Genomic DNA, 27942 nt, shown 5'->3' with positions numbered 1-27942 from the left:
TGCTGGTTCAAACTGGCAACCATTAGCATCACTCAGGACTATTTAAACTCCAAAAAGGGTTTGTGTGTCTCAAGTGCCATCAAGTCCTTCCAACTAGGGTTGCGCATATCAATATAAACCCGAAATTAGCTGTTTCAGCAATATTTGGTTTTCAGTTTTACCAAATTCCAAAACCTGGGAATCTGCCCAAAGCCGAACAGGCTTTTTCAGGTTTAGCTATTCGCCTTTGCTCAGATGCACGGCTCTGTGCTTTCTCCCATTTTTCTATCTTTTAACTAGTTTTGTTAGGGCCTCATAGTTGGGGCCTTTTTGAGATAGGGGTCGGATAACCGGAACCAGCTTGGTCTGACCAACCATCATCTTTCAGTGGATTAATCTGGATCAAGCATAAAGGGAGGGGCCGAGGCTCCGATGTAGAGCATCTGCTTGGCATGCAGAAGGTCCCAGATTCAATCCCCAACATCTCCAGTTAAAGGGACTAGGCGGGTAGGTGATCTGAAAGACCCTTCTTGAGACCCTGGAGAGCCGCTACCAGTCTGAGTAGACAATACTGACTTTGATGGACCAAGGGCCTGATTCAGTATAAGACAAAAGACAGCTTCATGTGTTCATGTGTGTGTTATTTAAAAGATGGGGCTCACCAAGTCCCATACGGAGGGATATACTTTCCAACTAAAACGAACTAGCTCAAACAGCTGCTCACACCACCAGGCTTCCTCACCCGCACAGATGAGCAGTCTCCTCCAGAACAGCCCCCATGGTCGAGACTTCGTATGGCTCCAATACCACCCTGCCCTGAAAACCTGCTGTCAAACTGAAGGTAGCCCTGAGTAGTGGCTTCGTTTCCCCACACTGTGACCATCTCTTGAAATCAGATTTTTGATGACCATAATAAAGGACTGTTCACAGGATGTCATTTGCCACCAAAAGGAATGTTTTCTGTGCCTTATTTCTCTTGCATTTAAGCCTTTTTCTTCATTTTGGAAGCTTTGCATGGACATCATGCTATGCACCCCAGATATGAAGGGAGCCCCAGACTTTGAGGCACCAGCCTTCCAATCGGCTCTTTCCACCAGTCCTCAGCAATGCTAAACTTCTGAACCTGAGAACCAACGGACAGTTCAGTTCGCAAATACCTGGAGGATGGGGGCAACCCCTTTGCTGGCCCATAAAATTGGACCCCCGGTCCAAAGATTCACCAAACTTTGGTGTCCATCTAAAGAGAGTCTCTTGCAGCCACTCTGCAAATATGGGGGCTCTACCTCCAAAAATGCCCCCACAGGAGCTTTGAAAAATCCCCATAGACTATAATAGGGCTGAATTTTTTTGGTAAACACGGAAATAAGCGGAATATCCATACTTACCAGTATGGGTATTTGGCTTATTCCGGGTTTACCCCCCCCCCCCAAAAAAAAAATTGGGCCCAATGAACCTGAATCTGAAATTTACCAAAAACAAAAAATTTTGCACGACCCTACTTCCAACTAATGGTGATCCTATGAATTAACAGCCTCCAAGACATCCCATCATTAACAGCTTTGCTCAGGTCTTGCAAACGGAGGGCCGTGGCTTTCTTGATTGCATCAATTCATCTCAGGTTGGGTCTTCCTCTTTTCCTGCTGCCTTCAACTGTCCCTTACACAACACTTCTGTATGATTGATTTGTCAACTCAGACAATTGCCCGCTGAGCAGTGCAGTAATGCAGCAAGGTCTGTCGAATTCAGTGAGGCTGTGTAAGAATGCGCATGCACAAAAAGCCAAGTATGCTGCACTGTGTGGTTAGGAAGGAATATGTTGAGCAGCCATGAATGGATGGATGAATGGTTGAGCGAATTGTCGGAAAAACAGCTCCCTGTTTGTGACTGGCAAACAAGACATGAGCAAACTGGTGGGAGCACTAGCATCCCTACTCGTAAGAAAAAGGCAAGAGGCGATGGTGATTTTTTGAAGACAAAGGCTACCTTTCTGTTATGTTTTGTTCTGAGCAAAAACCTGATGCTCAGATTAGATAAAAATGAGGCAGGCATTGGCCGGGGGATTGGGGAGTTCTGTACATGCAGCCTCTTTACAAAAAATAAAAGGGCCTGAGGATCCATGAGTATTTCAATAAATATTATCCATTACTAATAATTTTTGTGAGAGAAAAGCTTCCTGAGGGCTTTGCGAATCTCTTTGGTCTTGATGCTGTAGATGATGGGATTCAGTAATGGAGGAACCAGGAGGTAGATGTTGGCCATGAGGGAGTGCAGAAGAGGAGAAGCGTGCGTGCCAAAACGATGTGCCATGGATACGCCGATCATTGGGATGTAATACACCACCACAGCACAGATGTGGGAGACGCAGGTGTTGAGGGCCTTCAGGCGCCCTTCTTTCGAAGCCATGTTCAGCACCGTCTTGAGAATCATTATGTAGGAGAGGACAATAGATAATGAGTCCAGTCCAAAAGTAGACAGTACTACAAACAAACCACACCGGCTGTTAACCGTGACATCAGCACATGGCAGGCGGATTAAATTGGAATGTAAACAGTAGGGATGAGCGAGAATGTTGGGCCTGCAAAATGGCAGCCCCCGCAGGAGAACAGGCAATGGGATCATTAGGATGATACTCCTCAGAGCAATCCCCAAGCCTATCATGGCGATCCTGGAACTGGTCAGAATGGTGGCATATTGGAGTGGGTTGTAGATGGCTACGAAGCGGTCAAAGGCCATGGCCCAGAGGACTCCTGAGTCCATGATGGAAAAGGAGTGGATGAAGAACATCTGGGCGAGACAGGCATCCATCCCAATCTCCCGGACATCAAACAGGAAGACGCTCAGCACAGTAGGAACAGAAGAGAGAGAGATCCCCACCTCACTCAGAGCCAGCATGGAGAGGAAAAGGTACATGGGTTTGTGCAGACTCTGATCCTTCACAACCACAAGGAGAATGATGCTATTTCCCAAAATTGCCACAACATACAGGGAGCAGAAAAGGATGGTGACCCAGATGCTTCTCGCTTCTAACCCTGGGATGCCTGTCAGGATGAATGTGGGAGGAACAAGGGTCTGGTTCTTAAGGGGTTCCATGAGGACAGACATTTTCCCATTCAGCACCTGCATAATAAAATAAAACACACAAATAGCACATCAGTTGTGATCCTGCAGTTGTCAGTCCTACAAACCCCTGGTAAGGGATGGATGCGCTGTGCATGGTTTTCTGTATTCCTATGCTGAGATTACTTTCAGGTCGACGAAATTGAGGGCATACCAACATCCCCATCCTTACAGGATCAAACCCAGCACTTCCCTCTGGAGTATCGTCTTCTCCACGAGTAGCCATAGCTGGACGCTTTGCTGTGTGGATCTGGGCCCCTGAGCCTGAGGCAGGCCACATGGAGAGTCCTGCAGCCACATCAAGGACTGTTGCTGCCAGATGGGGCAGATTAGGGTTGTGCAAAACATTTTTTTTGTAAATGTCAGGTTTATTGGGCCTGATCCTCCCCCCCCCCCCCAGTAAACCTGAAATAAGCCAAATACCCATACCAGTAAATTTTGGTATTCGGCTTATTTTTGGGTTTACCAAAAGATTCAGGTGCACTATAGTCTAAGGGGATATTTTGAAGCTCCTGGGGGGGGGGGCATTTTTGGAAGTAGAGTCCCCAAATTTTCAGCGTGGCTGCAAGGAACTCTCCTTAGACGGTCACCAAAGTTTGGTGAGCTTTGGGACAGGGAGTCCAATTTTATGGGCCTGCAAAAGGGTCGTCCCCATCCTCCAGGCATTTGTGAGCTGAGGGGAGAAAGCACAGAGCCATGCCTCTGAGCAAAGGTGAATAGCCAAACCCAAAAACCCGAATATCTATTCAGCTTTTTCGGGAATCGCCTATTCGGCTTTGGCTTTATGTCCAGGTTTTGGCATTCAGTAAACCCAAATCGGAAAATTTACCAAAATGGCTAATTTTGGGTTTATTTTCGGCTCTTGTTTATCGATATGCACAATCCTAGTGCAGATGTCGGGAGATGGGGCTGCTGGGCGGTATCCAGGCACGTGTTGCCATCTTTGTGTGCAGCAAGACAATGTCAAAAGACAACAAGCTAGCAATGAATGGGGGAAGGGGCTTTGCTGCAGGGGGCCAGACATCTTGGAATCTGTCTGCCTAAACAAGTGTGAGAGCAGGTGTGGTACAGTGCTTAAGAGTGGCGGACTCTAATCTGGAGAACTGGGAATCAAACCCCTCTTGTCCTCATGCAGCCTGCTGGGTGACCTTGGGCTAGTCACAGTTCTCTCCAAACTCTCTCAGCCCCACCTACCTCACAAGGTGTCTGTTGTGGGGAGAGGAAGGGAAGGAGATGGTGAGCCGGTTTGAGTCTCCTTAAAAGGTAGAGAAAATCGGTATATAAAAACCAACTCATGCTGCCTTGGCAAGAGTGTGAAAGGGCCTTTGGCAAGCAAACGCTCAGAGAATTTACAGCCTGGCCCTATGCATGCTTACTCGGAAGTAGAGTTGACTGCATTTAAGAACATAGGAACATAAGAACATAAGAAAAGCCATGCTGGATCAAGGCCCATCAAGTCCAGCAGTCCGTTCACACAGTGGCCAACCAGGTGCCTCCGGGAAGCCCACAAGCAAGACAACTGCAGCAGCCTTATCCTGCCTGTGTTCCATAGCACCTGATATATTCGGCATGCTCCTCTGCTCCTGGAGAGAGCTTACTCTCCGGCATCAGTTTACAGAAGATGAAAACAAGATGCTGATCTTAAGAAAGGCAAATATGGAGCTTACTCCCAGGCAAGAGTGCCCAGGAGTACAGTCTTAGATGTATATGGTGAGGAGCAGTTGGGAGCTGAGAAGCATAAGGGTTGGCGTGCATTTGATCCCCCTCCCTTACTTTCAAACAGAGAGACCTCTTCTCAGTTTTTTAAATAAAAATGTTTGTGTGAAAATGCACGCTCAAAAAACCTGGGCTGGGGGTGCAGTCACAGATCTTCTGCCCTCTTCTCTGGTTTGGGCCTAAAATGGGCCCATCTGGAAAAAAGGGCTGGAGATCCATTCTCTCCCCATGAAGCCTGGCTCTGTTTCAAGCATGTGTGTTTTTTTTCTTTTTTGCCATCAAGTCACAGCTGACTAATGGCGACCCTGTAGGGTTTTCACGGCAAGAGGCATTCAAAGGTGTTTTGCCACTGCCTGCCTCTGCATAGGGACCCTGGTAACCCTTGGTGGTCTCCCATCCAAGAAATAGCCAGGGCCAACCCTGATTAACTTCTGAGATCTGATGAGATCGGGCTATCCTGGGCTACCCAGGTCAGGGCGTTTCTTTGCTGCTGTTACCAATATTTGCCTTTCTTAAGATCAGCATCTTGTTTTCATCTTCCGTAAGAATAACATTTCTAATGCAAAAATTATTTGAAACCAGTCAGAGAAGGGGGAACCTGAAGCATAGAGAAAAGGGATATCCTGGGCTGCACAATGTGTCCCCGTCCCACTAACTGCCCCTTCCCGTCAAAGGCTCAGATGTTGCCCTCACATCCCCCACCCCAGTTCCCCAGCCCTGATTACCTTCTGCTCATTCAGCAATTGTGTGAGCCCAGCTACAGGCTGCCCTCAGCTCTCCACTCGCTCTCCTCGCCCGCCGCTGCGGGAATCCCTCCTTCATACAGGATGCCAGATTTGCAATGGCCAGGTGCCCTGCCAGGCAGCATTTGTACCCGATCGCACCCCCAAGAGAGGTGGTCCATAGGGCCCCAGGAAGGCCCTGATGTGCAAGGGGCCAATTTGCTTTAATGGCTCTGCCTCATCTGACCCCTGGGGCAGCTGACAGCAGGCGGATCTTTGCAGACTGAGGATATGGGATGCAGGAAGCTGCCTTCTACTGAACCAGGACCCCACCCCCACCCCGTCCATCAAGGTCAGTCTTCTCTGCTCAGACTGGCAGATGCTCTCCAGGGTCTCCAGGAGATCTTTCTCATCACCTCCTGCCTGGGTCTTTTTAACTGGAGATTCTGGGGATTGAAACTGGGACCTTCTGCATGTTTCTCTCTCTCTCACACACACACACACCCCTATGAACATATGACATTGCTTATACAGAATTATTAAAGTAGCAGTAAACCATCTTCCTTTTCTTCCAATTTTCCAAGCACCTCCCAAGAAATGCACCACTAGTGTCAGAGGCAGAATGAAGCAGAGATGGTAGCAATTTGTCACAAATTACACTCTATACCATCTATCCAGGCATCTATAAAGCATCCAATCACTTTCATGTTGAGGCTCAGCTGATAAAATGATGCTATTAGGCATGTAAATAATGGTGTTCTGTCTTAAGTGACTGACTGACATTAACAAATGATTTCACAAAACACCCTCACAAAAAAATTCTGGGTTCCAAAAAATAGTGCAACTACTTCTGTTTTAAAAAGGGGAGGGGTTGGATGTGTTGGATGAGGAGGATGAGTGACAAGGTATGGTACAAGTGTAAAAACAAATTTAAAACAAATATATGGAAGGGGAAGACTGCTTATTTTCCCATGTCCAGAAAGGGAACTTTCAAATGTTTATGGAGCGGACCCCAGGGCCATCTAGTCCAACCCCCTGCACAATGCAGGCAATTCACAACTACCTTCCCCCCACACCCCCATTGATCCCTACTCCATGCCCAATCCATGAGACAATCCAAAATGAAAAAAGATATAGTGTGGGAAGATGGAACTCCCAGCTCAGATGGCACTCAGTCAGCTATGGGGGAACATTGTTTGTGGGCTTCCTAGAGGTACCTGGTTGGCCATTGTGTGAACAGACTGCTGGACTTGATGGACCTTGGTCTGATCAAGCAGGGCTTTTCTTATGTTCTTATGAACAGCTGAAGATAACTATGAATAGCACTTTTCTTAATGACACATATAGACTAAGGCTGAAAGGATGTTCAGTTGTTGATGTGAATGGATGCAAAAGGAAAGTCCAAAGCTGTTTGTTGCATATAATAGGAAAATAAAACATGAGAAGTATGGATCACAGTAAGCTTGAAATCGTAAAACAAGAAATGAAACTTTTAAACATTGCAATCCTGGGAGGGAGTGAACTAAAGTGGACTGGATTAGGGCATTTTCAGTCAGAAAATTACAAAGCGTTTTACTCTGGAAATAACCAGCACAGAAGATCGCCACTTTAGGGTGAGGAAGCAATTTCCCTCCAGGCCAGAATGGCCAGGGATCCTGGAGATTTTTTGCCATCTTCTGGACATGGATTCTATTCTATGAATACATCATAAGGAAAGATGGATTAGATTTAGATGAAAGAAGAGTGAAATTTGGTGGAAGGAACATCAACAATTTGAGATGTGCAGATGACACCACATTACTGGCAGAAAATAATGATGACTTGAAATGACTCCTGATGAAGGTTAAAGCAGAAAGTGTCAAAGCAGGATTGCAGCTGAACATCAAGAAGACAGAAGTAACGACTACTGGGGAATTACACAACTTTAAGGGTGATGATGAAGAAATTGAAATTGTTCAATATTTTGTATTCCTCGGCTCCATCATCAACCAAAAGAGAGACTCCAACCAAGAAATCAGAAGGAAATTGAGACTGGAAAGGGCAGCCATGATGGGTGTGAAAGTTGGACAATGAAGAAAGCTGAAAGGAAGGAAGTTGATTCCTTTGAAATGTGGTGCTGGAGGAGAGTGTTACGGATACCCTGGACTGCCAAAAAGACAAATCAGTGGGTTCTAGATCAAATGAAGCCTGAACTCTCCCTTGAAGCTAAAATGACTAAACTGAGGCTGCCTGTCGTACTTTGGTCACATCATGAGAAGACCAGACTCCCTGGGAAAAGACAATCATGCAAGGAGAAGTTGAAGGCAACAGGAAAAGAGGAAGATATGGCATGAGATGGATTGACTCATTCAAGGAAGTCAACAGCCCATAGCTTGTAAGACCTGAGCTAAGCTGTTAATGATAGGATATTTTGGAGGACATTGATTCATAGGGTCGCCATAGGTCAGAAGTGACTTGATGGCACTTAACACACTCAGAGACACACACGAGACACAGACATGCGTTGTGAGATTCTGAGACTCAGATTTAATTTTTTTCCCTTCAATGCATAAAGGGTAGCACAAACAGGATATCATATACTATCTTGTATATTTTATTAACTATGAGATTTACATTCACTACACAAGAGCAGAACTTAAGAAAAACAAAAGACATTTTTGTGTTTGTTCTACACGAATGAATGGCTTGCCAATAACATACCAAACCCCCACACACACACACACACAGCACACCAGTCTCTTCCCTCACCATTGCCGACGTCTCTCCTTCATTCACAATGCCAGGAGTGCCCAGGTTGGCCTTCCATTGAGGTGGCATTAGTACCATCCCACACCCTCATGGGAGGAGCGCTGGATGGCCATTGGGGACCAGCCATGGACTCGCAACACCCCAGTTAGCCTGTTGTGATTATTTACGACCCTGGGGGGAGGGGGGAGTTGCCAGCAGGGATGGCGCTTGGGGGCTAAATGCACCGGTTCGCACAGTGAGTGTTTGCGCCTCACAAGACAGTCGGGTCTTTCCTGGATGTTCAGCTAATTGGAGTGTGAAGAGGAGTTGTGTTTGGAAACCACCACAGCACACTGTGGTGGGCATGACTTCATGCGGTGTGCTTCTCTTGCAGTCTGGCCACTGGTCTGTGCTTTGCTCAGCATTTGGGCCCCAGAGGCATGGGTCAGTGTTGCAGATCTAGGGGGAATGTGGGGTGAGGGGGAGAGGGAGGGAGGCCAGTGAACGTGTGGTCTGTATGGGCCTCTGGGATATGTTGGCTGGGAAACCTCAGTATGAAAGGGGGCACCATGGGTGGGAGGAAACAGCCTGGTGAAGAGCTCCGTATGTGCACAGCTGGACATGCCTCTTTAAAATCAGACCTCTGGAAGCGCGAGACATGCCTAAGAGCTGTGGGGAGGTAATGCTCTGACCCCTTGATCATCTTGGTTGCCCTTTTCTGTACTTTTCCCAGCCCTGGAATGTGCTTTATGAGATACAGCAATCAGAATTGTATTCATTATTCCAAATGAAGCCATAACTATATACAAGGGCATTACAGTATTGGTTGTTTTATTTTCAGCCTCTTTCCTTATAATTCCCAACACAGCATTTGAGGTTTTCACCATTGTGGCACGCTGAGTCAGCATATTGATCAAATTATCCAACGGAACGCCCAGACCTGTTTCCCTCTCTGCCAGCTCAGACAGCATCAGAACATATTTTGCATTAGGGGTTTTTTTTGTTTGCTTGTTTTGTTTTTTGTTCCATTGAATCACCTTACACTTACCTGTAATGAAGTTCATTTGCCATACTGTTGTCCACTCACCCAATTTAGAGAGATACTCTGGGAACTCTTCACAACTTGCCCTGGGGTTCACCATCCTGAACATTCATCTGGAGTCTTGGCCACCACAGTGGATATCTTTTGGATAGAAGGCACCATAATTCAGTGTGTGTGTGAAAGCACTCTTAGGCTAATAAACTAGCCCGCACCACATTGGCTTTTATTATATAATAATGAGCATATAGTGCTGGGGGGAAACCTGTACATAGTGCACCAAAAAACAATCGTCTCTGTTAAATTTGATTTTTTAAAGTACTGCATTGGACTTTCTGAAATAAAAAATTAATACTTTTGAAAGAAAAGCCGGTGGAGGGCTTGGCGGATCTCTTTGGTCTTCATGCTGTAGATGATGGGGTTCAGTACCGGAGGAACCAGGAGGTACATGGTGGCCATGAGGGAGTGCAGAAGAGGAGAATCATGTTTGCCAAAACGATGTGCCATGGACAAGCCAATCATTGGAGTATAATACACCACCACTGTACAGATGTGAGAGACACAAGTGTTGAGGGCCTTGAGGCGCCCTTCCCTGGAGGCAATGCCCAACACCGTCTTGACTATCAGAATGTAGGACAGGAAGATAAAGAGGGAATCAAGCCCAAAAGTAGAGAGAACAACAAACAAGCCACAACGGCTGTTGATTGTGGTGTCAGCACATGGAAGCCGGATTAAATTCGGGTGCAAGCAGTAGGGGTGAGCTAGCAAGTTGGATCTACAAAATGGCAGCCTCCTGAGGAGAAAAGGCAATGGAGTCATTAAGATGATGCTCCTCACAGCAATCCCCAAACCTATCATGGCGATCCTGGAGTTGGTCAGGATGGTGCCATATTGGAGTGGGCTGTAGATGGCTATGAAGCGGTCGAAGGCCATGGCCCAGAGGACTCCTGAATCCATGATGGAAAAGCAGTGGATGAAGAACATCTGGGCGAGACAGGCATCAATCCCGATCTCCCTGGCATCAAACAGGAAGACACTCAGCACAGTGGGGAGAGTGGAGATGGACACCCCCAGCTCACTCACAGCCAGCATGGAGAGGAAAAAGTACATGGGTCTGTGGAGGCTTGGGACCATCACAATGACAAGAATGACAATGAAGTTTCCCAAGATGCCAACTATATACATGGAGCAGATAGGGATGGCCAGCCAGATGCTTTTGTCTTCCAGGCCTGGGATGCCTGTCATGAGGAATGTGGGCAGGACAGAGCTCTGGTTTCTGAGCGGTGTCATGAAATGGAACATTCTCCTGTTTATCACCTGTGGGTGTAGAAAATACCAGTTAACTCTGAAGTTGGGGGTGGGGGTTAAGGATTGAGTGTTAAATCCTGTGTTGTGAGCCTAGTGCATGCTGGGACGTTAGCATTTCAGTGAAGGGCTTCAATCCTCAGTCTATTCTTACGAGAATGGATTGGCCAGAGGAAGGCATCAGAACATCACAGGAGCAAACCCCATCTTCTGATAGTTTTGAATCCTCTCCAAGAGTGACCACATCTGTACAGTTCCCCGTGTCACTGAATTCTGTGTATTTTTAAGACCGAAGAAGTTCAATACCCATGCAATCCAAGTTCCTTTTGTATTTATGTATTTAGTGTTTTTTAGCTCACATTTCTCTGTGGGTTAAAATTACCATACAAAATATGCCCGCCAGAGTGGTTCTCCCTTTGCCAACTTGTGTGATTTCAAACATGTGAGCACTGTTGTTACCATAGTGGGCCTTGTTTACTGGCTGGCAGGAGAAACAAACAAAAAAAATAAAAACACAACCAGTGACAGTGTAATATGGTAAAACCATAGCATTTCTGCCGATTTCTAGAGAGGCATGACATCACTTCCGGGTTTCCCCAGAATTAACGCCACATCGTTGCTGCTGGCCACCCCTCCCTGTCCACGCCATCTGAATGGAGTCTACAAACTCAGTCCTGAGGACATACCCTAATGTGAAGATTCCATTTCTGGGTAGATGTCACCTGTGCTACCCAAACAGCCAGGGTTTATCTCTTAGTAGCTCCAGGCCAGGAGCCAGGCCTGTTGGGGTGAGACTGGCTTCACATCTGAAGATTCAATTGGCAGAATATCCTGCAGCCCGTTACAAAAATATCACAAGACCTCCTACGTGAGATTGTGGAGCAACATGAGGCAGTATTCCACAATGGACTAGATGAGTTTGGGGACTAAGTTCATATTCATATTGATCTATCCATAAAAACCTGTTTCTGCAGAGCCTGATTTGTTCCCCTTGCTTTGCAAGCCTGTTGGAGCTGAAATACAGCAGTTGGAAGTAGGGCTGTTGAAAAAAAAATTCGGTAAAATTCGGATTCAGCAAAATTCAGCCCATTTTGATTTGGGAAATGCCGAAGTCCAAACTCCCCCAATTCGGATCTGTGGAATTCGGCACCAGGTTCCGAGTTCGGGGGGAAATTCGGCCGAATAAAGCAATTAAAAACACATTCGCGACTTTCTGCGGCTCCGGGGGGCATTTTTGGAGGTAGAGGTCCCAAAATTTCAGTGTAGCTTTAGGAGACCCTTCTTGCAAGAATCCCCAAGTTTTGTAAAGATTGGGTCAGGGGGTCCCGAGATATGGGGCCCGGAAGGGGTCCCCCCCAAAATCACCCACAGGAATAAAGGCATTAAAAACACATTCGCGCATTTCCGCGGCTCTGGGGGGGTATGTTTGGAGGTAGAGGTCCCAAAATCTCAGCGTACCTTGAGGAGACCCTTTTTGCAAGAACCCCCAAGTTTTGTGAAGATTGGGTCAGGGGCCCCGGGTTATGGGGCCCGGAAGGAGTCCCCCCATCTGCCCATTGGAATAAAGCCATTAAAAGGGATGTACTAAAACGAATGACAAGTCAGCCTATTGGAAGCAATGGGAGAGGCTGCCCAGCCCATTGAAGATAATGGGAGAGGGGAATGTCAGTTGACTTGCATTGACTTCACTGAAATACATTACAGGGGATGTACTAAAACGAATGACAGGCTAGCCCATTCGAAACAACAGGAGCGGCAGCACAGCCCATTGGAAACAATAGGAACCAGCCAGAGAGGGACTCACTTACCCACAGTTAACTCCACACGAAGTTGGCAACCAGTGAAAACAGTAGAAAGCACAGTCCCACACAAAGGCAATCAAGCCCACCCCCCAGCAGAACAAGTAAACCCACCCCCCTTTGGCTCTCTCTCTCTTTCTCTCTCTCTCTCTCTCTCTCTCACACACACACACACACACACACACACACACAGAATTTCCCCCCCACATACACACACAGGAAAAACATTATAGAGAATTATAGAGAAAAGCCCCCAAATGGGTCTTACTGTGGATGTCTTCTTCTCTTCTATCAGGAGCAGGGACTGGGAGGACTCAGGAGTAATCCAATACGATTCTAGCAGACTCACACACACATACTCTCTGGCACGGGAGGTTTTGCCTTGGATTTGCCGCTCTCTAGATGCATATTAAGAATTGCCTGCTCCCATTCATTCCAATGGGTGGATGGGGCGGGGGGGCCCCATAACTCAAGATTAATTGCCTTTTAGTCAGACCCCCGGGCCGGGGTAATGGTACGGCCCAACTGCAGAGGCAACCAGACCCATGTGTTTTTAAAGGCTGTACTGGGCAGATGGGTGGGGGGACCCCTTTCGGGCCCCATAACTCGGGACCCCCTGCCCCAATTGTCACCAAACTTGGGGGTTCTTGCAGGAAGGGTCCCCTCAAGCTACGCTGAAAGTTTGGGGCCTCTACCTCCAAAAATATCCCCCCGGAGCCACGGAAAGGTGCAAATGTGTTTTTAATGCCTTTATTCCTGTGGGAGATTTTTGGGGGGAACCCTTCCGGGCCCCATATCTCGGGGGGCCCTGACCCAATCTTCACAAAACATGGGGGTTCTTGCAAGAAGGGTCCCCACAAGCTACGCTGGAATTTTGGGACCTCTACCTCCAAACATGCCCCCCCAGAGCCGCAGAAAGGAACGAATGTGTTTTTAATGCCTTTATGGTTATGCTGCTGATTCGGAGCCCCCGAATTTGCTGAATTTATTCAGCGATCGCCCCGAACTCGCCGAATTCAGCTCATTGTTTTCCCGCCTTTTTTGAATTCACTTCCATCTGAACTAGAAACCGCCGAATCGGGGAAAATTCGGCTGTTTTTCAGTTCAGGACGAACCGAATCGACAGCCCTAGTTGGAAGCAGCCGGCATCACACAACCAATTTCAAATGGAACAGCTAGATTCAAGCCCGGTAGCACCTTTTGGGGGTTTGGGAGCTTCAACTCTCAAAAGCTCATACCCCAAAACTCTTGTTGGTCTCTCAGATGCTTCTGGACTCAAAACCAGCTGTTCCACTACAGACTAAAACAGCTACCCTCTGAAACTATTTCAAATGGGCAGCTCCAGGAGATAGGAGAGCTACCAGGTTCCCAGACTGGAGGAGCTGTATTCAAAGTGATCTGGCTACGGGAGGCAGTTTCACAAAACTGGAGGTGTTCCATGAATATCAACCGTTAGTTTTGGCAGAGGGCTCCCAGGAAATAGCCACAATCAAGGCACGCCAAGGTTTGTATGTGTGCAGCAGCCTGCTTTTTGGAATTTCATCTGCTTCTATCATCCTTCAAAAAGTTTTGGAGAACCTCTTAACTGTAACAAGCCATGCTGCAGCATAAGTCAATGATGGGCTGACCACAGGACCTAGTGAAAGAGAACAGCTCATGGATTGGGAGGGGGGGGTCCTCTAACATGCTGCAGTATCTGGCTTACAGCTGAAGAGAAATAAATGGAGTCATATTAGGAGTAAAAAAAAAATTCACCAATCCACCCATTCACCAGCCTGATGGATCATAAAGCCTTGTTGGGATTGTTTGAGGAACTGAAGGATTTGCCACCACAAGCCTCTGCTAGATTTTAGCGTTGGGCTACACCATCTACGGGTGTCTGAACTCCTGCAGTTATCAATTGCCTCATAGTCACCAGTCATGAATATGCCACCAATTTATTGATGATTGGATTGACTAAGTGCTGCTCAATAGCACGCCCACATGCTCAGCTTTCACGCATGCGTGTTGTCTCATACAGTCCAATGAGAATGCTTCACAGGCATAATTGTTTTCCCTGCAACCACATTTAAATCTATTATAAACATCTTTCAAAATGAAAGATTTAAAATATATCCTACCTTTCGCAGTTCCCATTAATGTTTTCCGAGTATAGCCACTGATATGCGTGGTTCAGCATGGTTTTCATGCATGTGGAGCTTTGCAAAGGAGCATAGGGGGTTGTTATTTCCTATAGAAAGAGGAACAGGTAGAGGAAAACAAGGGAATGGGTCCAATACAGTATCTGCATGGTGGCTGCCACTCGTGGGCCCTGCAGAGTTGGGTGGGGGCCACCACTGTCAGTGGAAACACCACCCCATAGTCATGCTGGGCTTCTTAAGAAGGTCCATTGGTCACAACCAGGTATGGTATGACCAGGATGAAGCAACAGTTAGAAGGTACATGCGGTGGTCCAAAATGAACGCTGCTGTGGGAAACTTGGTGGACTTCTGCTCCCATATATCAGAGCATTGTCCCAGTCATCCAAGGGTATGCTTTCATATTGATTATGGTGGACCATTTATGGGGGCCATGGCATTGGTCATGGTGGACAAGTGGTTGGATGTCTTCCCAGTCCAAGTGGCTATTTCATCCACAGCCAAGGAAGAGTTCCATAAGGTAATCTGAATCCACAGACATCCACTCATCAACAGTCAATTCTGTATCACTACTGAGGAATTCAAAGGGCTCTCAATCCTCAGTGGGATCAAATGTTACCATACACATGAAGCTGCCGTATACTGAATCAGACCCTTGGCCCATCAAAGTCAGTTACTGTCTACTCAGACCAGCAGCGGCTCTCCAAGGTTTCAGGCAGAGGTCTTTCACATCACCTACTTGCCTAGTCCCTTTAACTGGAGATGCCAGGGATTGAACCGGGGACCTTCTGCATGCCAAGCAGATGCTCTACAAACTGAGCCACAGTCCCTCCCATGGATGGTACCATACCATCCATGGACAAATGGGTTGGTAGAAGAGGAAGAAGAAGAGTTGGTTCTTATATGCTGACTTTCTCTACCACTTAAGGCAGAATCAAACTGACTTACAATCACCTTCCCTTCCCTTCCCCACAACAAGACACCCTGTGAGGTAGGTGGGGGGGAGAGTGTGTGACTGGCCCAAGGTCACCTAGCTGGCTTCATGTGTAGGAGTGGGAAAACAAATCTGGTTCACCAGGTTAGCTCATCTGGAGGAGTGGGGAACCAGACCCAGTTCTCCAGATCAGAGTCCACCTCTCCAAACCACCACTCTTAACCACTACACCACGCTGGCTCTCACCCCACAGGGCAGGACAAGCAACGGTGCTGGTTCTGAATATCCTACAACAACCGTTTGTTTACAGCCTCACAGAAAAGAGTTAAATCTCTTGAACACTCTCCCTCTCATCTGTGCGATAGACAAAGATGGGGATTGTTCTTCCCCACAAATGAGGTCTCTATTTCACGTTTTTCAGAATGGGATAACTTGAATAACATGAATTGATACAAAGGTCTGTTCAAGGGCTAAAGGGACTTTTAAAGATAAACCTAGTAATGTTAGGGGAGTAAGAATTCTATCAATCTTAGATCTTTTTAATAAAATGCTACACTAAATTTTATGATGTCTGCATTTCACCGTAAAAGTTCTATTGTACGATATTTATATCCCACGAACTCTGCATCTGATACAGCTTGCAACAACAAAAATGAATCCATAAAATTATTTCTCAATATAACACTGAAGTCAGAAATTAAATAATAAAGAGGAGCTGACCTGTTTCCCCCCCCCAAAAAAAAACCCCAAAAGCCCACCAGTAGCAATAGCGGAAACCAGGGAATAAGATCAGTTAAAAACAGGTAAAAACAGAATGTTTTATCATGTTCTTGTATGCAAAATAAATTATTTGCAAGTAACAGAGGGGGGGAGTTGAGGGAAGGCATCTTTCCTGGGACACAGAATGACCCCCCCTCCTGCACGCAGCCCCTTCCCACCTCAGGCCACTTTGGGGTCTGCCCCTGTGTCCATCCCAGTGGACAGCATTGACTCCCTCCCACTCAGGGGCCATCCCTTTTATGCCTTGGCATCTCTCTCTGGTCTCTTCCCTCACTTACCACTGCCAATGTCTCTCCTTCACACACAATGTGGGGTGCCCAGGTCAGGCTTTCCATGAGGTGGCATTTGTACCATCCCATACCCTCATGGGAGGAGTGCCGGATGGCCGTGGGGGACCAGCCATGGACTCGCAACAAGCCAGAAAGCGTGCTGTGATTATTTACAACGGAGGGGGTGGAAGCTGCCAGCAGGGGAGGCGCTTGGGGGCAAAATGCGCCTGTCCTCTCAGGGACTGTTTGTGCCTGACAAGACAGTCATGTCTTTCCTGGATGTTCAGCTAATTGGAGTGTGAAGAGGAGATGTGTTGAGAAACCACCACAGCAGACTGGTGTGGGCCTGAGTTTGTGATGTCTGGTTCTCTTGCACTTTTCCTAGCTGATCCACACTTGCTTGTGGCCATAACATGGCACGCTGGCCCCAGAGGTGTAAACCTGGGGGGGAAACAGGGGTTGAAGGGGAGTGCGAGAAAGGCCAGTGAACATGTTGCTTGCATGGACTTCTGAAGGATGTTGGGCTGGGCAGCCTCAGCTGTTATCCCAATCAGTCCCTGTGTGGGGTCTATCATGCCAAGGGCTCCCCCTTTTTCACATGAAGAGCGGATTTTTTGCTCCATATTTGACCCAGCTCCCAGTTTTGATACAATAAATCTCAGTGGGAGGGCTGAGATAGCAGACAGAAAGATCCTTAATAAGAAAGCAGTCTTATTAAGGTCACTAATACAGCAGCAAATCCATATGAAAGGAGCAAGAAGCAATCCAGTCAAAACCTGACATTTGGAACAAGTCTAAGGTTCAGTTATAGCAGTTTAAAACCAAGTCCCCAAATGAAGTGGTTTTAGCCTAAATGTATTTATTTATTATATGTTTAAAACTTTTTTATGCTGCCTTTCCTCCCAATCAGGGTCTACGAGGCAGCAAATATAGAAAACATTAAAACAATTAAACAATTAAAAATACAGTCAACATTATAAAAATAATTCAATTAGAAACTCGCAAATGACCACTCGTAAGGAGCCCCGTGGCGCAGAGTGTTTAGCTGCAGTACTGCGGTCAAAAGCTCTGCTCACAACCTGAGTTCGATCCCGACGTTAGTCGGTTTCAGGTAGCCGGCTCAAGGTTGACTCAGCCTTCCATCCTTCCGAGGTCAGTGAAATGAGTACCCAGCTTGCTGGGGGTAAAGGGAAGATGACTGGGGAAGGCACTGGCAAACCACCCCGCAAACAAAGTCTGCCTTGGAAACGTTGGGGTGTGACGTTACCCCATGGGTCAGGAATGACCCTGTGCTTGCACAGGGGACCTTTACCTTTTTTAAATGACCACTAGAAGGATGGCCAATAACCATTATTGGGGGTATGCCGGATGAAACAACTCCTGGCAAGAGAGACCAATAGAGGGAGACAGAGGTATCTCACTGGGGAATAATTTTCAAACTTTTGGTGCCAGAAGAGAGAAGTCCCTTTCTCAGGTTACTACCCTTCTAGCTTCAGATGGCAGTGGGTTCGTTTGGGAGAAGGCCAGTCCTTAAGCTATGCTGGTCCCACTCCGTACAGAGCTTTAAAGGTCAATATCAGTACCTTGACTTCAGTCTGGAAGCAAATTGGATGCCAGTGTAGATGAGCTAAGATTGGAGTGTTATGGTTCCGACAATCCACACTCTGGTTACAGTATTTTGTACCAACAGTATCTTCGAGAGACTGTCTTCCAGGGCAACCCCACACAGAGTGCATTGCAGTAATCTAATCTAGATGTTACCAGGGCATGCATAGGGTTGCCAGGGCCCTCTTTGCCATGGCGGGAGGTTTTGGGGGCGGAACCTTTGGAGGGCAGGGTTTGGGGAGCGGGGGGGGGACTGCAATGCCAGAGTCATAAGAACATAAAAAAGGCCCTGCTGGATTAGACCCAGGCCCATCAAGTCCAGCAGTCTGTTCACACAGTGGCCAACCAGGTGCCTCTCGGAAGCCCACAAGCAAGATGACTGCAGCAGCACCATCCTGCCTGTGTTCCAAAGCACCTCATAGAATAGGCATACTCCTCTGATACTAGAGAGAATAGGTATGCAGCATGACTAGTAGCCATTCTAACTAATAGCCACGAATACCCCTCTCCTCCATGAATATGTCCACTCCCCTCTTAAAGCCCTCCAAGCTGGCAGCCATCACCACATCCGGGGGCAGGGAGTTCCACAATTTAATTATGCGTTGTGTGAAGAAATACTTCCTTTTATCTGTTTTGAATCTCTCGCCCTCCAGCTTTAGCAGATGACCCCGTGTTCTGGCATTATCAGAGAGGGAGAAAAGCTTCTCCCTGTCCACCCTCTCCAAACCATGCATCATTTTATAGACCTCTGTCATGTCTCCCCTTAGCCGCCTTCTTTCCAAGCTGAACAGCCCTAAGCGTCTTAACCGCTCCCCATAGGACAGTTGCTCTAGTCCCCTAATCATTTTGGTTGCTCTTTTCTTCACTTTCTCAAGCTCTGTAATATCCTTTTTTAGGTGTGGTGACCAGTATTCCAAGAGTGGTCTCACCATAGATTTGTACAAGGGCAGTATGATATCAGCAGTTTTATTCTCTATCCCTCGTCTAATTTCCATAGCCCCCCCCCCAGCCTGGGATCGGCTGATAGAATCATAGAGTTGGAAGGGACTACCAGGGCCATCCAGTCCAACCCCCTGCACAATGCAGGAAATTCACAACTACCTTCCCCCCTCCCACTAGGGTTGTCAACATCCAGATACTAGCTGGAGGTTTTAAAGAGGCCTATCAAGCTGTGCAGGCACCGGGCTCTTCTTTACTAGGCTGTTTTCCCCCACACACATCCATTGTGCCTAGGGTTGCCAGGTCCCTCTTTGCCACCGGTGGAACTGGTGGAGCCTGAGAAGGGCGGGGTTTGGGGATGGGAGGGGCTTCAATGCCATAGAGTCCAATTGGCAAAGCGGCCATTTTCTCCAGGTGAACTCATCTCTATCGGCTGGAGATCAGTTGTAATAACAGGAGATCTCCAGCCACTACCTGGAGGTTGGCAACCCTAAATACTGACCACATGTTCACTGGCCTTCCTCCCTCTCCCCCGCACCCCACATTTCCCCCTAGATCTGCAACACCAAGCCATGCCTCTGGGGCCCAAATGCTGAGCAAAGCACAGCCCAGTGGCCAGACTGCAAGAGAAGCACACCGCAGGAAGTCATGCCCACCACAGTGTGCGGTGGTGGTTTCCAAGCACAACTCCTCTTCACACTCCCATTAGCTGAACATCCAGGAAAGACCCAACTGTCTTGCAACGCGAAAACCCTCCCTGAGAGAACTGGCACATTTAGCCCCCAAGCGCCATCCCTGCTGGCAACTCCCCCCTCCCCTCAGGGTCGTAAATAATCACAACAGGCTAACTGGGGTGTTGCGAGTCCATGGCTGGTTCCCAATGGCTATCCAGCGCTCCTCTCGTGAGGGTGTGGGATGGTACTAATGCCACCTCAATGGAAGGCCAACCTGGGCACTCCGGACATTGTGTGTGAAGGTGAGACGTCGGCAGTGGTGAGTGAAGCAAGAGGCCAGAGAGAAAGGATGGTTTGGCGGCCAGGCATAAAAGGTGTGGCCCCTTGAGTGGGAGGGAGTCAATGGTGGCCACTTGGATGGACACCGGGGGCAGACCCCAAGGTGGCCTGAGGTGGGAAGGGGCAGCTTGCAGGCGGGGGTTCATTCTGTGTCCCAGGAAAGATGCCTTCCCTCAACTTCCCACCTCTTCTTTCTCTCTCTCGATCTGTTACTTGCAAATAATTTGTACATACTCAAATTATGTACAGATTAGCAATTCCACACCTAAGAAAAATCAGGTGCTTATCAGAAACCCCCCCCCCAAAAAAAGAGCTGATCATTGTTGTTTGAAGTAGACAGTTAAACAACGTAAAGTGGAGATCTCCCAGCTTCCATTTCAGTTAGCTGTGCTGTGGGGGTTTTGGTGTGTTTTTGGCAAGCCAACAATTTGTGGACTATCACACACCAAGGTAAGTCCTCCCTTTTTCTTAAGTTCCATTTCTGTGTCGCAAATGTTAACTCTCACAGCTATTAAAATATACCAGATGGTATATGAATTCCTGTTTGTGCTACCTTTTATGCATTGAATGAAAGAAACTGAATCTGATCCGAGTCTCAAAAATCTCCCCGTGGGCATTTATGTGACGCTTCAGGTCCTCCAATGCAAAGCAGCCCGGCTCCCCCAACCCCACTGCTGTAGAGCTAACTGGAATTTTACTGTACGTGCAGGTGACAAATGGCAGAATGCTCAACTCTGTGGAACTGTTCAGAAACCAGAGCTACTATCCGCCCACGTTCCTCCTGGCCGGCATCCCAGATCTGGAAGACATGGTGGTGAGGGATGAGAGAGACCAGGGAGCAGCCCGCAGTTGAGCCCAGAATGAATAGAAGAGCCTCTGCTCGGCATGCCAAAGGTTCCAGGTTCAATCCCTGGCATCTCCAGTTCAAAGGACCAGGCAGTTGGTGATAGGAAAGTCCTTTCTCTGCCTGAGACCCTGGAGAGCTGATGCCAATCTGAGCAGACATGACTGACCTTGATGGACTGGTTGTCTGATGCATTATAAGGCAGCTTCATTCAGGAAGGAGCCATAGCGCAGTGGCAGAGCATCTGCTTGGCATGCAGAAGTTCCCGGATTCAATCCCCAGTATCTCCAGTTAAAAGGACTAGGCAGTTGGTGATGTGAAAGACCCCTGCCTGAGACCCTGGAGAGCCACTGCCAGTCTGAGCAGACAAGACTGACCTTGGTGGACCGAGGGTCTGGTTCAGTAGAAGAGAGCTTCAAGAGTGACCAGTGTTTAATGGAGCTGAAGGGCAAAGACAGAGGAGAATGGGCCCTGGGGTGGACGGGGACTCGTTCTGTGGCTTTGGAAAGCCCCTTTACCTGAACGTCACTCTTTTTTCGATCCCTGTTGCAAATAGTGTTTCCATGCAACATGTACCCATTCTTGTTATACAAGAAGGAAACTTGAATCCTATCATAACAAATTCAAGACCTGACTGTCCATGTTTGAAGTAGAGAGCTACAAAATATAAAAGTGCTTTCCAAGCCTCCAGCACTGGTTACTGTTGTTTTGGTGATCCTTGGCAGGCATTAATTGGCCTAGAATAACAGTTTTCCAGGCCTTTTAAAGCTGCTCTTTTTTCTTAAGTCCTGTTCTTTTGTGCCATGACTTTAAGTCTTGCACCTGCTAAAATGTAGCTCATGAATTACTAATGGTGTTTGACTGAGAGAAAGCAAAGGAGCCCATTTTTTTTCAGTGTCTCGAAAATCTCACTGACAAGGACGAGAGTGGTTCCCCAAACATGCCAAAGGTTCCGGGACACCACAAGGCCCTAGGACACAGGAGGAAAGTAACGGGGGGAGTGACTCCCCCAAACCCAAGACGCCAGTAACACAAGACAGAAAATCCATCTTCAGTCAGACTATGGCTCCAGCAAGGAAATAAAAGGCCTTTGCCAAGTGAAGCAACCCAGTGTCCCTACAGAACGTAAGTAGGTTTCCTGGCACATCACAAAGACCAACGACGCTCATTTCCTGACACCAAGATAGCAGCAAGGAGGAACACCGTGTGTGAAAGCACAAAACCCCAGGCCGACTGCGAAGAGCTCCAGGAGGATCTCCAGGAATTGGGTGAGTGGGCAACAACGGGGCAGATGAAGTTCAATGCTGGAAAGTAGGGTGACATGAGGTGGCATTTGTACCATCGCACACCCTCACAGGAGGAGTGCCACGTGGGCATCGGGAACCAGCCAGGCACTTGCCAGGGGCCAATTAGCGTGCTCTACTCAGTGTGACCCAGGGGGAGGTCAAGAGCAGGGGGGACGCTTGGGGACCCAATGCAGCTGGTCACACTGCATCAGCACAGTCAAGACTTTCCTACTTGTTCCTGTGATTTGAACATGGAGGGGGGGGATGTTTCGAAAGCTTGGCAAGATGCTCTGGACTCTCGCCACAGAGTTGTGCTCAGCCATGGCTGTCGGTCAGATGTGTCTCTTCAGAGACGTGGCATCTCCCCTCCACAAGTTGTAGGTAGCAAAACCCTGGCAGGCCAATGTCTCCAGCATGGTGTCTTCAAGGCTTTTGGGAGTGCATTTTGGTTTTTGGCTTATTTAAGTGAAACATTTATACCCCAGTTTCCATTAAAATTCCCAAGCACCAAACAAATCAATTTCCACAACAAACTAAACCTGAGAAGTCAATCACGTTCAACAAGCAGGTTCTGGAGAGGTGGCACACTGACCTTCTCAGTAGCCACGAGAAAGGCTTGGGGGAGGAGTGAGCACCAAACTAGTCCAGAGACTGCTCAGGCCATCTCCATGCCGGTGATTTGCTCCAGGTTTGAATGCCCCTGGGAAGTGAGTTTTCTCCCTGCCTTCCCAAACTGTCACGGTGCTTCTGGGTACCACCTGTGTTTTCCTTGACTTTTCTATAGTCTTTCCAAAACCTGCTTTGCTGATCGGTTTGGGAAAGGTTGTGGCTTGCCATGTGGGCAAGAAAGTCTGGGTTTCCTTGTCTCGCCAATGCAGCAGCCATTTCCCCTCTCCTGTGTAGGGTTGCCAGGTACCCTGGACAGCGACATCACTGCATCACCAGCAAGGGCGCTGAGACGCCAAGCTAGGCCTCCCCCGCTGCTGGTAAGCCCCCGCACCGGCCAGCTGACTGGCAGCCCTACCCCTGTGGCAGCCATCCCCTTCACGCCCCTAGGGTTTCGTTTTTGTCAACAAGAGGAAGAGAAAGTTGTCATCTGAATGCCCCAATGTCATTGCTCTGGACCGGCAGCTGCAACAACCCCGGGGCTTTCATCAGGAATGGTTGCCACGCAAAAAGGCCTCTGAAATGCATTGACATGCGTCCATCGAGAAGGCATTCCCTGTGTTACTGAAGCTCAGCTTCAGTCATTTTGTGGCTGGCTCCGCCTCCTGCAGCAGCCATTTTGTGGCAGCCATTTTGTTGCTGTGCCCACCTGGCCATGTCAAATCATCTTTATTACAGCCAAAGGCCAGCATCAAATATAAAATATACATCCTATGATAAAACCATACAGCTCCCATTTATAACATCTCACCTGTGCTTGCTAGTCTGAGGATTTTTCCATAAGATCTTTGTTCATCATTAATGCCTTCCATTTCCAACAGATATAAGAGCAAAATTTGGACACAGAGCGTGAGAAAAAAATCACCCTATCTTCCAGTAGATATTCTACCATGCCATGTCAGAATTCCAGATGTGCCCGCAGGCTCAAAACGTTTGGGGACCCCTGCTGAATGGCGTGTCAGACTAGAACCTAGGAGACCCAGGTTCAAATTCCCCCTCAGCTATTAAGCTTGCTGGGAGACCTTGGGCCGGTCATGGTCTCATAGGCTAACATACTATACAGGGTTGTTGTGAGGATAAAATGGGGAATAGAGAACCCCCCATATGCCGCTTGGTGCTCCTTTTGGAAAGGGCGGGATAATGGTCAACTGGAGGGATAAGTTGATGCCCGGGACAAAGGAGAAAGAGCAAGATCCCTTACTCACAGGCTGGACTGCCCTGCTGATACAAAACCATGGATGAAATGCAGGACCTGCTAAGTTGGCATGGCCAGGCCACTGGAGGCAGGCCACAGAAGCCGAGATTTCCTGAGATGAAAGGACTTCAGCGTGTTAGCTTGAGCCGGCTGTGAGTAAGCACAGGGAAGGGGGGGGGTGGCTGCTTCAAGGCAAAGTCCACACAAGGCTTGCTGTGTTACGAAAAGAAAGGATATTCTTTATTGATAAAGAAATCTATATGGGGGTAGGAAAGTTGAGACAGGCATTCAGACAATCGAACTGGGACAGAAGAAGCTGTCCATTCCCACCCCAGGGAGGACGTCGTTTCTTTGGGACAGCAGCAGTCTCAAGGACAGAGGCCCCCAACGCCTCCTTGAAGGTAATTTCTTTTGCCCTATGAGCCAATGGGGCCAAATTCTCCATGCACGGGGGAATACTCCAGGCAACCCGCCCCCCAAATCTCCAGGAATAAAGTTGGTAACCTTGAGGGAGGCAGACCCAGACACAGTCAGGCAACTCAGCATGTTGTCACCCCCCACAGCCCATGGAGTGGACATAGGGTTGCCAGCCTCTAAGTACTAGCTGGAGATCTCCTGCTATTACAACTGATCTCTAGCCAATAGAGATCAGTTCCCCTGGAGAAAAGGGACGCTTTGGCAATTGGACTCTATGGCATTGAAGTCCTTCCCCTCTCCAAACCCCACCTTCCTCAGGCTCCATCCCAAAAACTTCCTGCCGGTGGTGAAGAGGGACCTGGCGACCCTAAGTGGGCACAAGGCTTCTCCGCCATGCTCTGATCTTTGCTAGCACAGTTCTGAAGCTAACAGAGCAAAACAGGGAGGGAGGGGGGGGAGAGAGAGACTTCAGCCTTCGGGTCCTTTTGAGTCCTGGCAGCATGCCCAGAGAGCTCCCAGAGGCAAGAACTGGCTCCGTGCCTTTGGGTAGGGGGCCCATTTCAGCTCCCCGGGGGAGGAAGGGGCTCTTCATCCCCCCAAAAGTGGGCAACTCCCTTGGCCTCCACAATGGGGCAAAGTCGACCTGGCTCTCCTGCTTACTATTTGGCTTCCATGCTGGGTGCAGAAATGAAGCAAAGATGAATTAGAATTTTGCGGGGTGGGTGGGTGGGCTGTCAAACAAATTCTCTACATTTTTATTCGTATTCTAAAATTTAAATTAATATTCTGTGTCTCTCCCTTCAGCATACTATTGGGTTTAGAAATTTTGAAAAGACAGTGAGGAAGGGGGAACCCATAGGGTTGCCAGCTCCGGGTTGGGAAATACCTGGAGGTTTTCAGCGTGGAGCCTGAGGAGGGCGGGGTTTGGAGAGGGGGGGAACTTCAATGGGGCATAATGCCATAGAGTCTACCTTTCAAAGGGGCCATTTTCTCCAGGGGAACTGATCTCTGTCGCCTGGAGATCAGTTGTAATCCCAGGAGATCTCCAGCCACCACCTGGAGGTTTGAGCCTGGTACTGTTCGTTTTTGCACCACCTGGAGGTTGGGCAACTCTAAATCCCCACAGTATCCCAAGGAATAAATGAACTGGAAGTGATCATTTTTTTATGTTTTACTTCACTTATAAACTGCTTATCTCCCCACTGGGACCCAAAGTGGCTAACATTATTCTCATCTCCTCCATTTTGTCCTCACAACAACCCTGCCAGGTAGGTTAGACTGAGAGTGTATCACTGGACCAAAGTCTCCCAGTGAGCTTCCACAGCAGTGTGCTGATTCGAACCTGGAGCCCCCCAAAGCCTAGCCTAATACACTAACCACTACACCATACTTGCTGATAAGCGGCATTGGACTGAAAGTTTAAGGTTTTTGTTTTTTAAGTATCCTGAAGCAATATTTGAAAATGCCCATGTCTGATATTGTCCTAGCTGTCAAGTGAGTGCAAAATTTCCTTTTAAATCAGCCATCCAAGTATGCTGCTGCCAACTCCCGGCTGGGGAAGTCCTGGGGATTTGGGGGCGGAGCCTGGTGAGGGCAGAGGGTTTGGGGAGGAGATCTCCAGGCCCCACCTGGAGGTCTGCCACCCTTCGCTGCAATGGGCAGAGGGGTCTGTGCTCATGGAAGCAGAGGCAGGAATGGGGGGCTGGAGGGGACAGAGGCAGAACTCCGCCATTTTCCTTGAGCTGCCCTGCACAAGCTCAATGAAACATTCTGAAGATCCCCTTCCGGATCTCCTTGGTTTTGACGCTGTAGATGATGGGGTTCAGCAATGGAGGGACAAACAGGTAGACGTTGGACATCATGATGTGCACGGCTGGAGGAGCATCTTTCCCAAACCTGTGCAGGACGGAGACAGCAATGATGGGGACGTAGAAACTCAAGACGGCACAGATGTGGGAGACGCAGGTGTTGAGGGCCTTGCGGCGTTGCTCCCGGGACGCGATATTCAAGACAGCTTTTAGAATCATGATGTAGGACAAAATAATGAAGGCGGAGTCCAGGCCGTACGTGAAGAGAACCACGAAGAATCCGTAGACGTTGTTGATGGTGATGTCCGCGCAGGCCAGCCGCATCATGTCCGGATGGAGGCAGTAGGCGTGGGAGAGGACGTTGGAGCGGCAGATGGGCAGGCGCTTGATGAGGAAGGGGAAGGGGAAGAGCATGACGGTGCTCTTGAGGACGATGGCCAGGCCGATCCTGGCAATGCGAGGGCGGGTCAGCATGGTCGAGTAGCGCAGCGGGTTGCAGATGGCCACGAAGCGGTCAAAAGACATGGCCAGCAGGATCCCGGATTCCATGAAGGAGAAGGAATGGATGAAGAACATCTGGGCCAGACAGGCATCGAAGGCCACCTCGTGGACGCTGAAGCAGAAGAGGGGCAGCACGGTGGGGAGGGTGGAGAGGGAGACGCCCAAGTCGTTCAAGGACAGCATGCACAGGAAGAAATACATGGGCTCGTGCAAGTGGCGGTCCCGCCGGACGATGAGGAGGATCGTGCCGTTCCCGAGAATGGAGGTGAAGTACAGAGCGCAAAAAGGGACGGAGATCCACGGGTGGAACTGCTCCAGGCCTGGGAAGCCAGTGAGGTGGAACGTGGCAGGCTGGAAGCGGGTGAGGTTGACTTCCGCCATTAGCCAGGGGCTGCCTCTGCCGGCTTCAGGGCTGAGAAGAAGAAGAGTTGGCTTTTATATGCTGACTTTCTCTATAACTTAAGGAAGAATCAGACCGGCTTACAATCACCTTTCCCTCCCCACAACAGACACCCTGTGAGGTAGGTGAGCTTGGAGAGAATGGTGACTAGCCCAAGGTCACCCAGCAGGCTTCGTGTGTAGGAGTTGGGAGACCAACCCAGTTCACCTGATCAGCCTCTGCCACTCATGTGGAGGAGTGGGGAATCAAACCCAGTTCTCCAGATCAGAGTCCACCACTCCAAACCACCGCTCTTAACCACTACACCATGCTGGCCCCACGCTGGTCCCACAGCATGGAGGGGGCGTGCAGGAGGACGGCCAAGGGCACAGGTTGAGAACGTCACAAAAACTGATGTGTGGGGGTGGGAGGTGGAATCAAACAGTGGAGGAGGAGGCTGGGGTGAATGAGACGACCCCATCTGGATACGTGGAAAGGCCTCTTCAAGACAAAGGCAAGGGGAGAAACGCCCAGCTCCAAGACTGGTGAAATCTGGGGGAATTAAACCCCAGTCCAGAGCAGCGCCCGAAAGACCAGCAGCCTTGATTTCAATATGAGCTTTTGTGAGTTCTTTGGAAATAATGAGCTATGGGAAAGGAGATGGCACGACAAATTCTAGAGTGAAAATCTATGAATATGAAATTCTGCCACCTTCCCCCGGCAGCCCTGGTGTTTTTCCGCTGTGAGAGGGGGGCTTGGAAGCT

The 27942-nt window shown here is 48.6% G+C and overlaps 3 protein-coding genes across 3 annotated transcripts; all 3 read right to left on the bottom strand.

Annotated features, from left to right (window-relative positions):
- Window positions 1-2114: 2114 nt before the first annotated feature.
- Window positions 2115-3069, bottom strand: LOC130485245 (olfactory receptor 51I2-like). The gene is given in 2 exon segments (XM_056858389.1): window positions 2115-2142; window positions 2144-3069. Coding segments are annotated over 2 exon segments (954 nt in total).
- A 6579-nt stretch (window positions 3070-9648) lies between these two features.
- Window positions 9649-10590, bottom strand: LOC130485231 (olfactory receptor 51I2-like). The gene has a single exon (XM_056858367.1). The coding sequence runs from the start codon at window positions 10588-10590 to the stop codon at window positions 9649-9651; it is 942 nt and encodes a 313-aa protein (XP_056714345.1).
- Window positions 10591-26247: 15657 nt separating this feature from the next.
- Window positions 26248-27180, bottom strand: LOC130485155 (olfactory receptor 51I1-like). Its single transcript, XM_056858270.1, has one exon. The coding sequence runs from the start codon at window positions 27178-27180 to the stop codon at window positions 26248-26250; it is 933 nt and encodes a 310-aa protein (XP_056714248.1).
- Between the last annotated feature and the right edge of the window lie 762 nt (window positions 27181-27942).

The sequence above is a fragment of the Euleptes europaea genome, chromosome 12, assembly GCF_029931775.1.
Source record: "Euleptes europaea isolate rEulEur1 chromosome 12, rEulEur1.hap1, whole genome shotgun sequence".
Taxonomy (NCBI): Eukaryota; Metazoa; Chordata; class Lepidosauria; order Squamata; family Sphaerodactylidae; genus Euleptes; species Euleptes europaea.
This window is presented reverse-complemented; position numbering and strand designations above follow the sequence as displayed.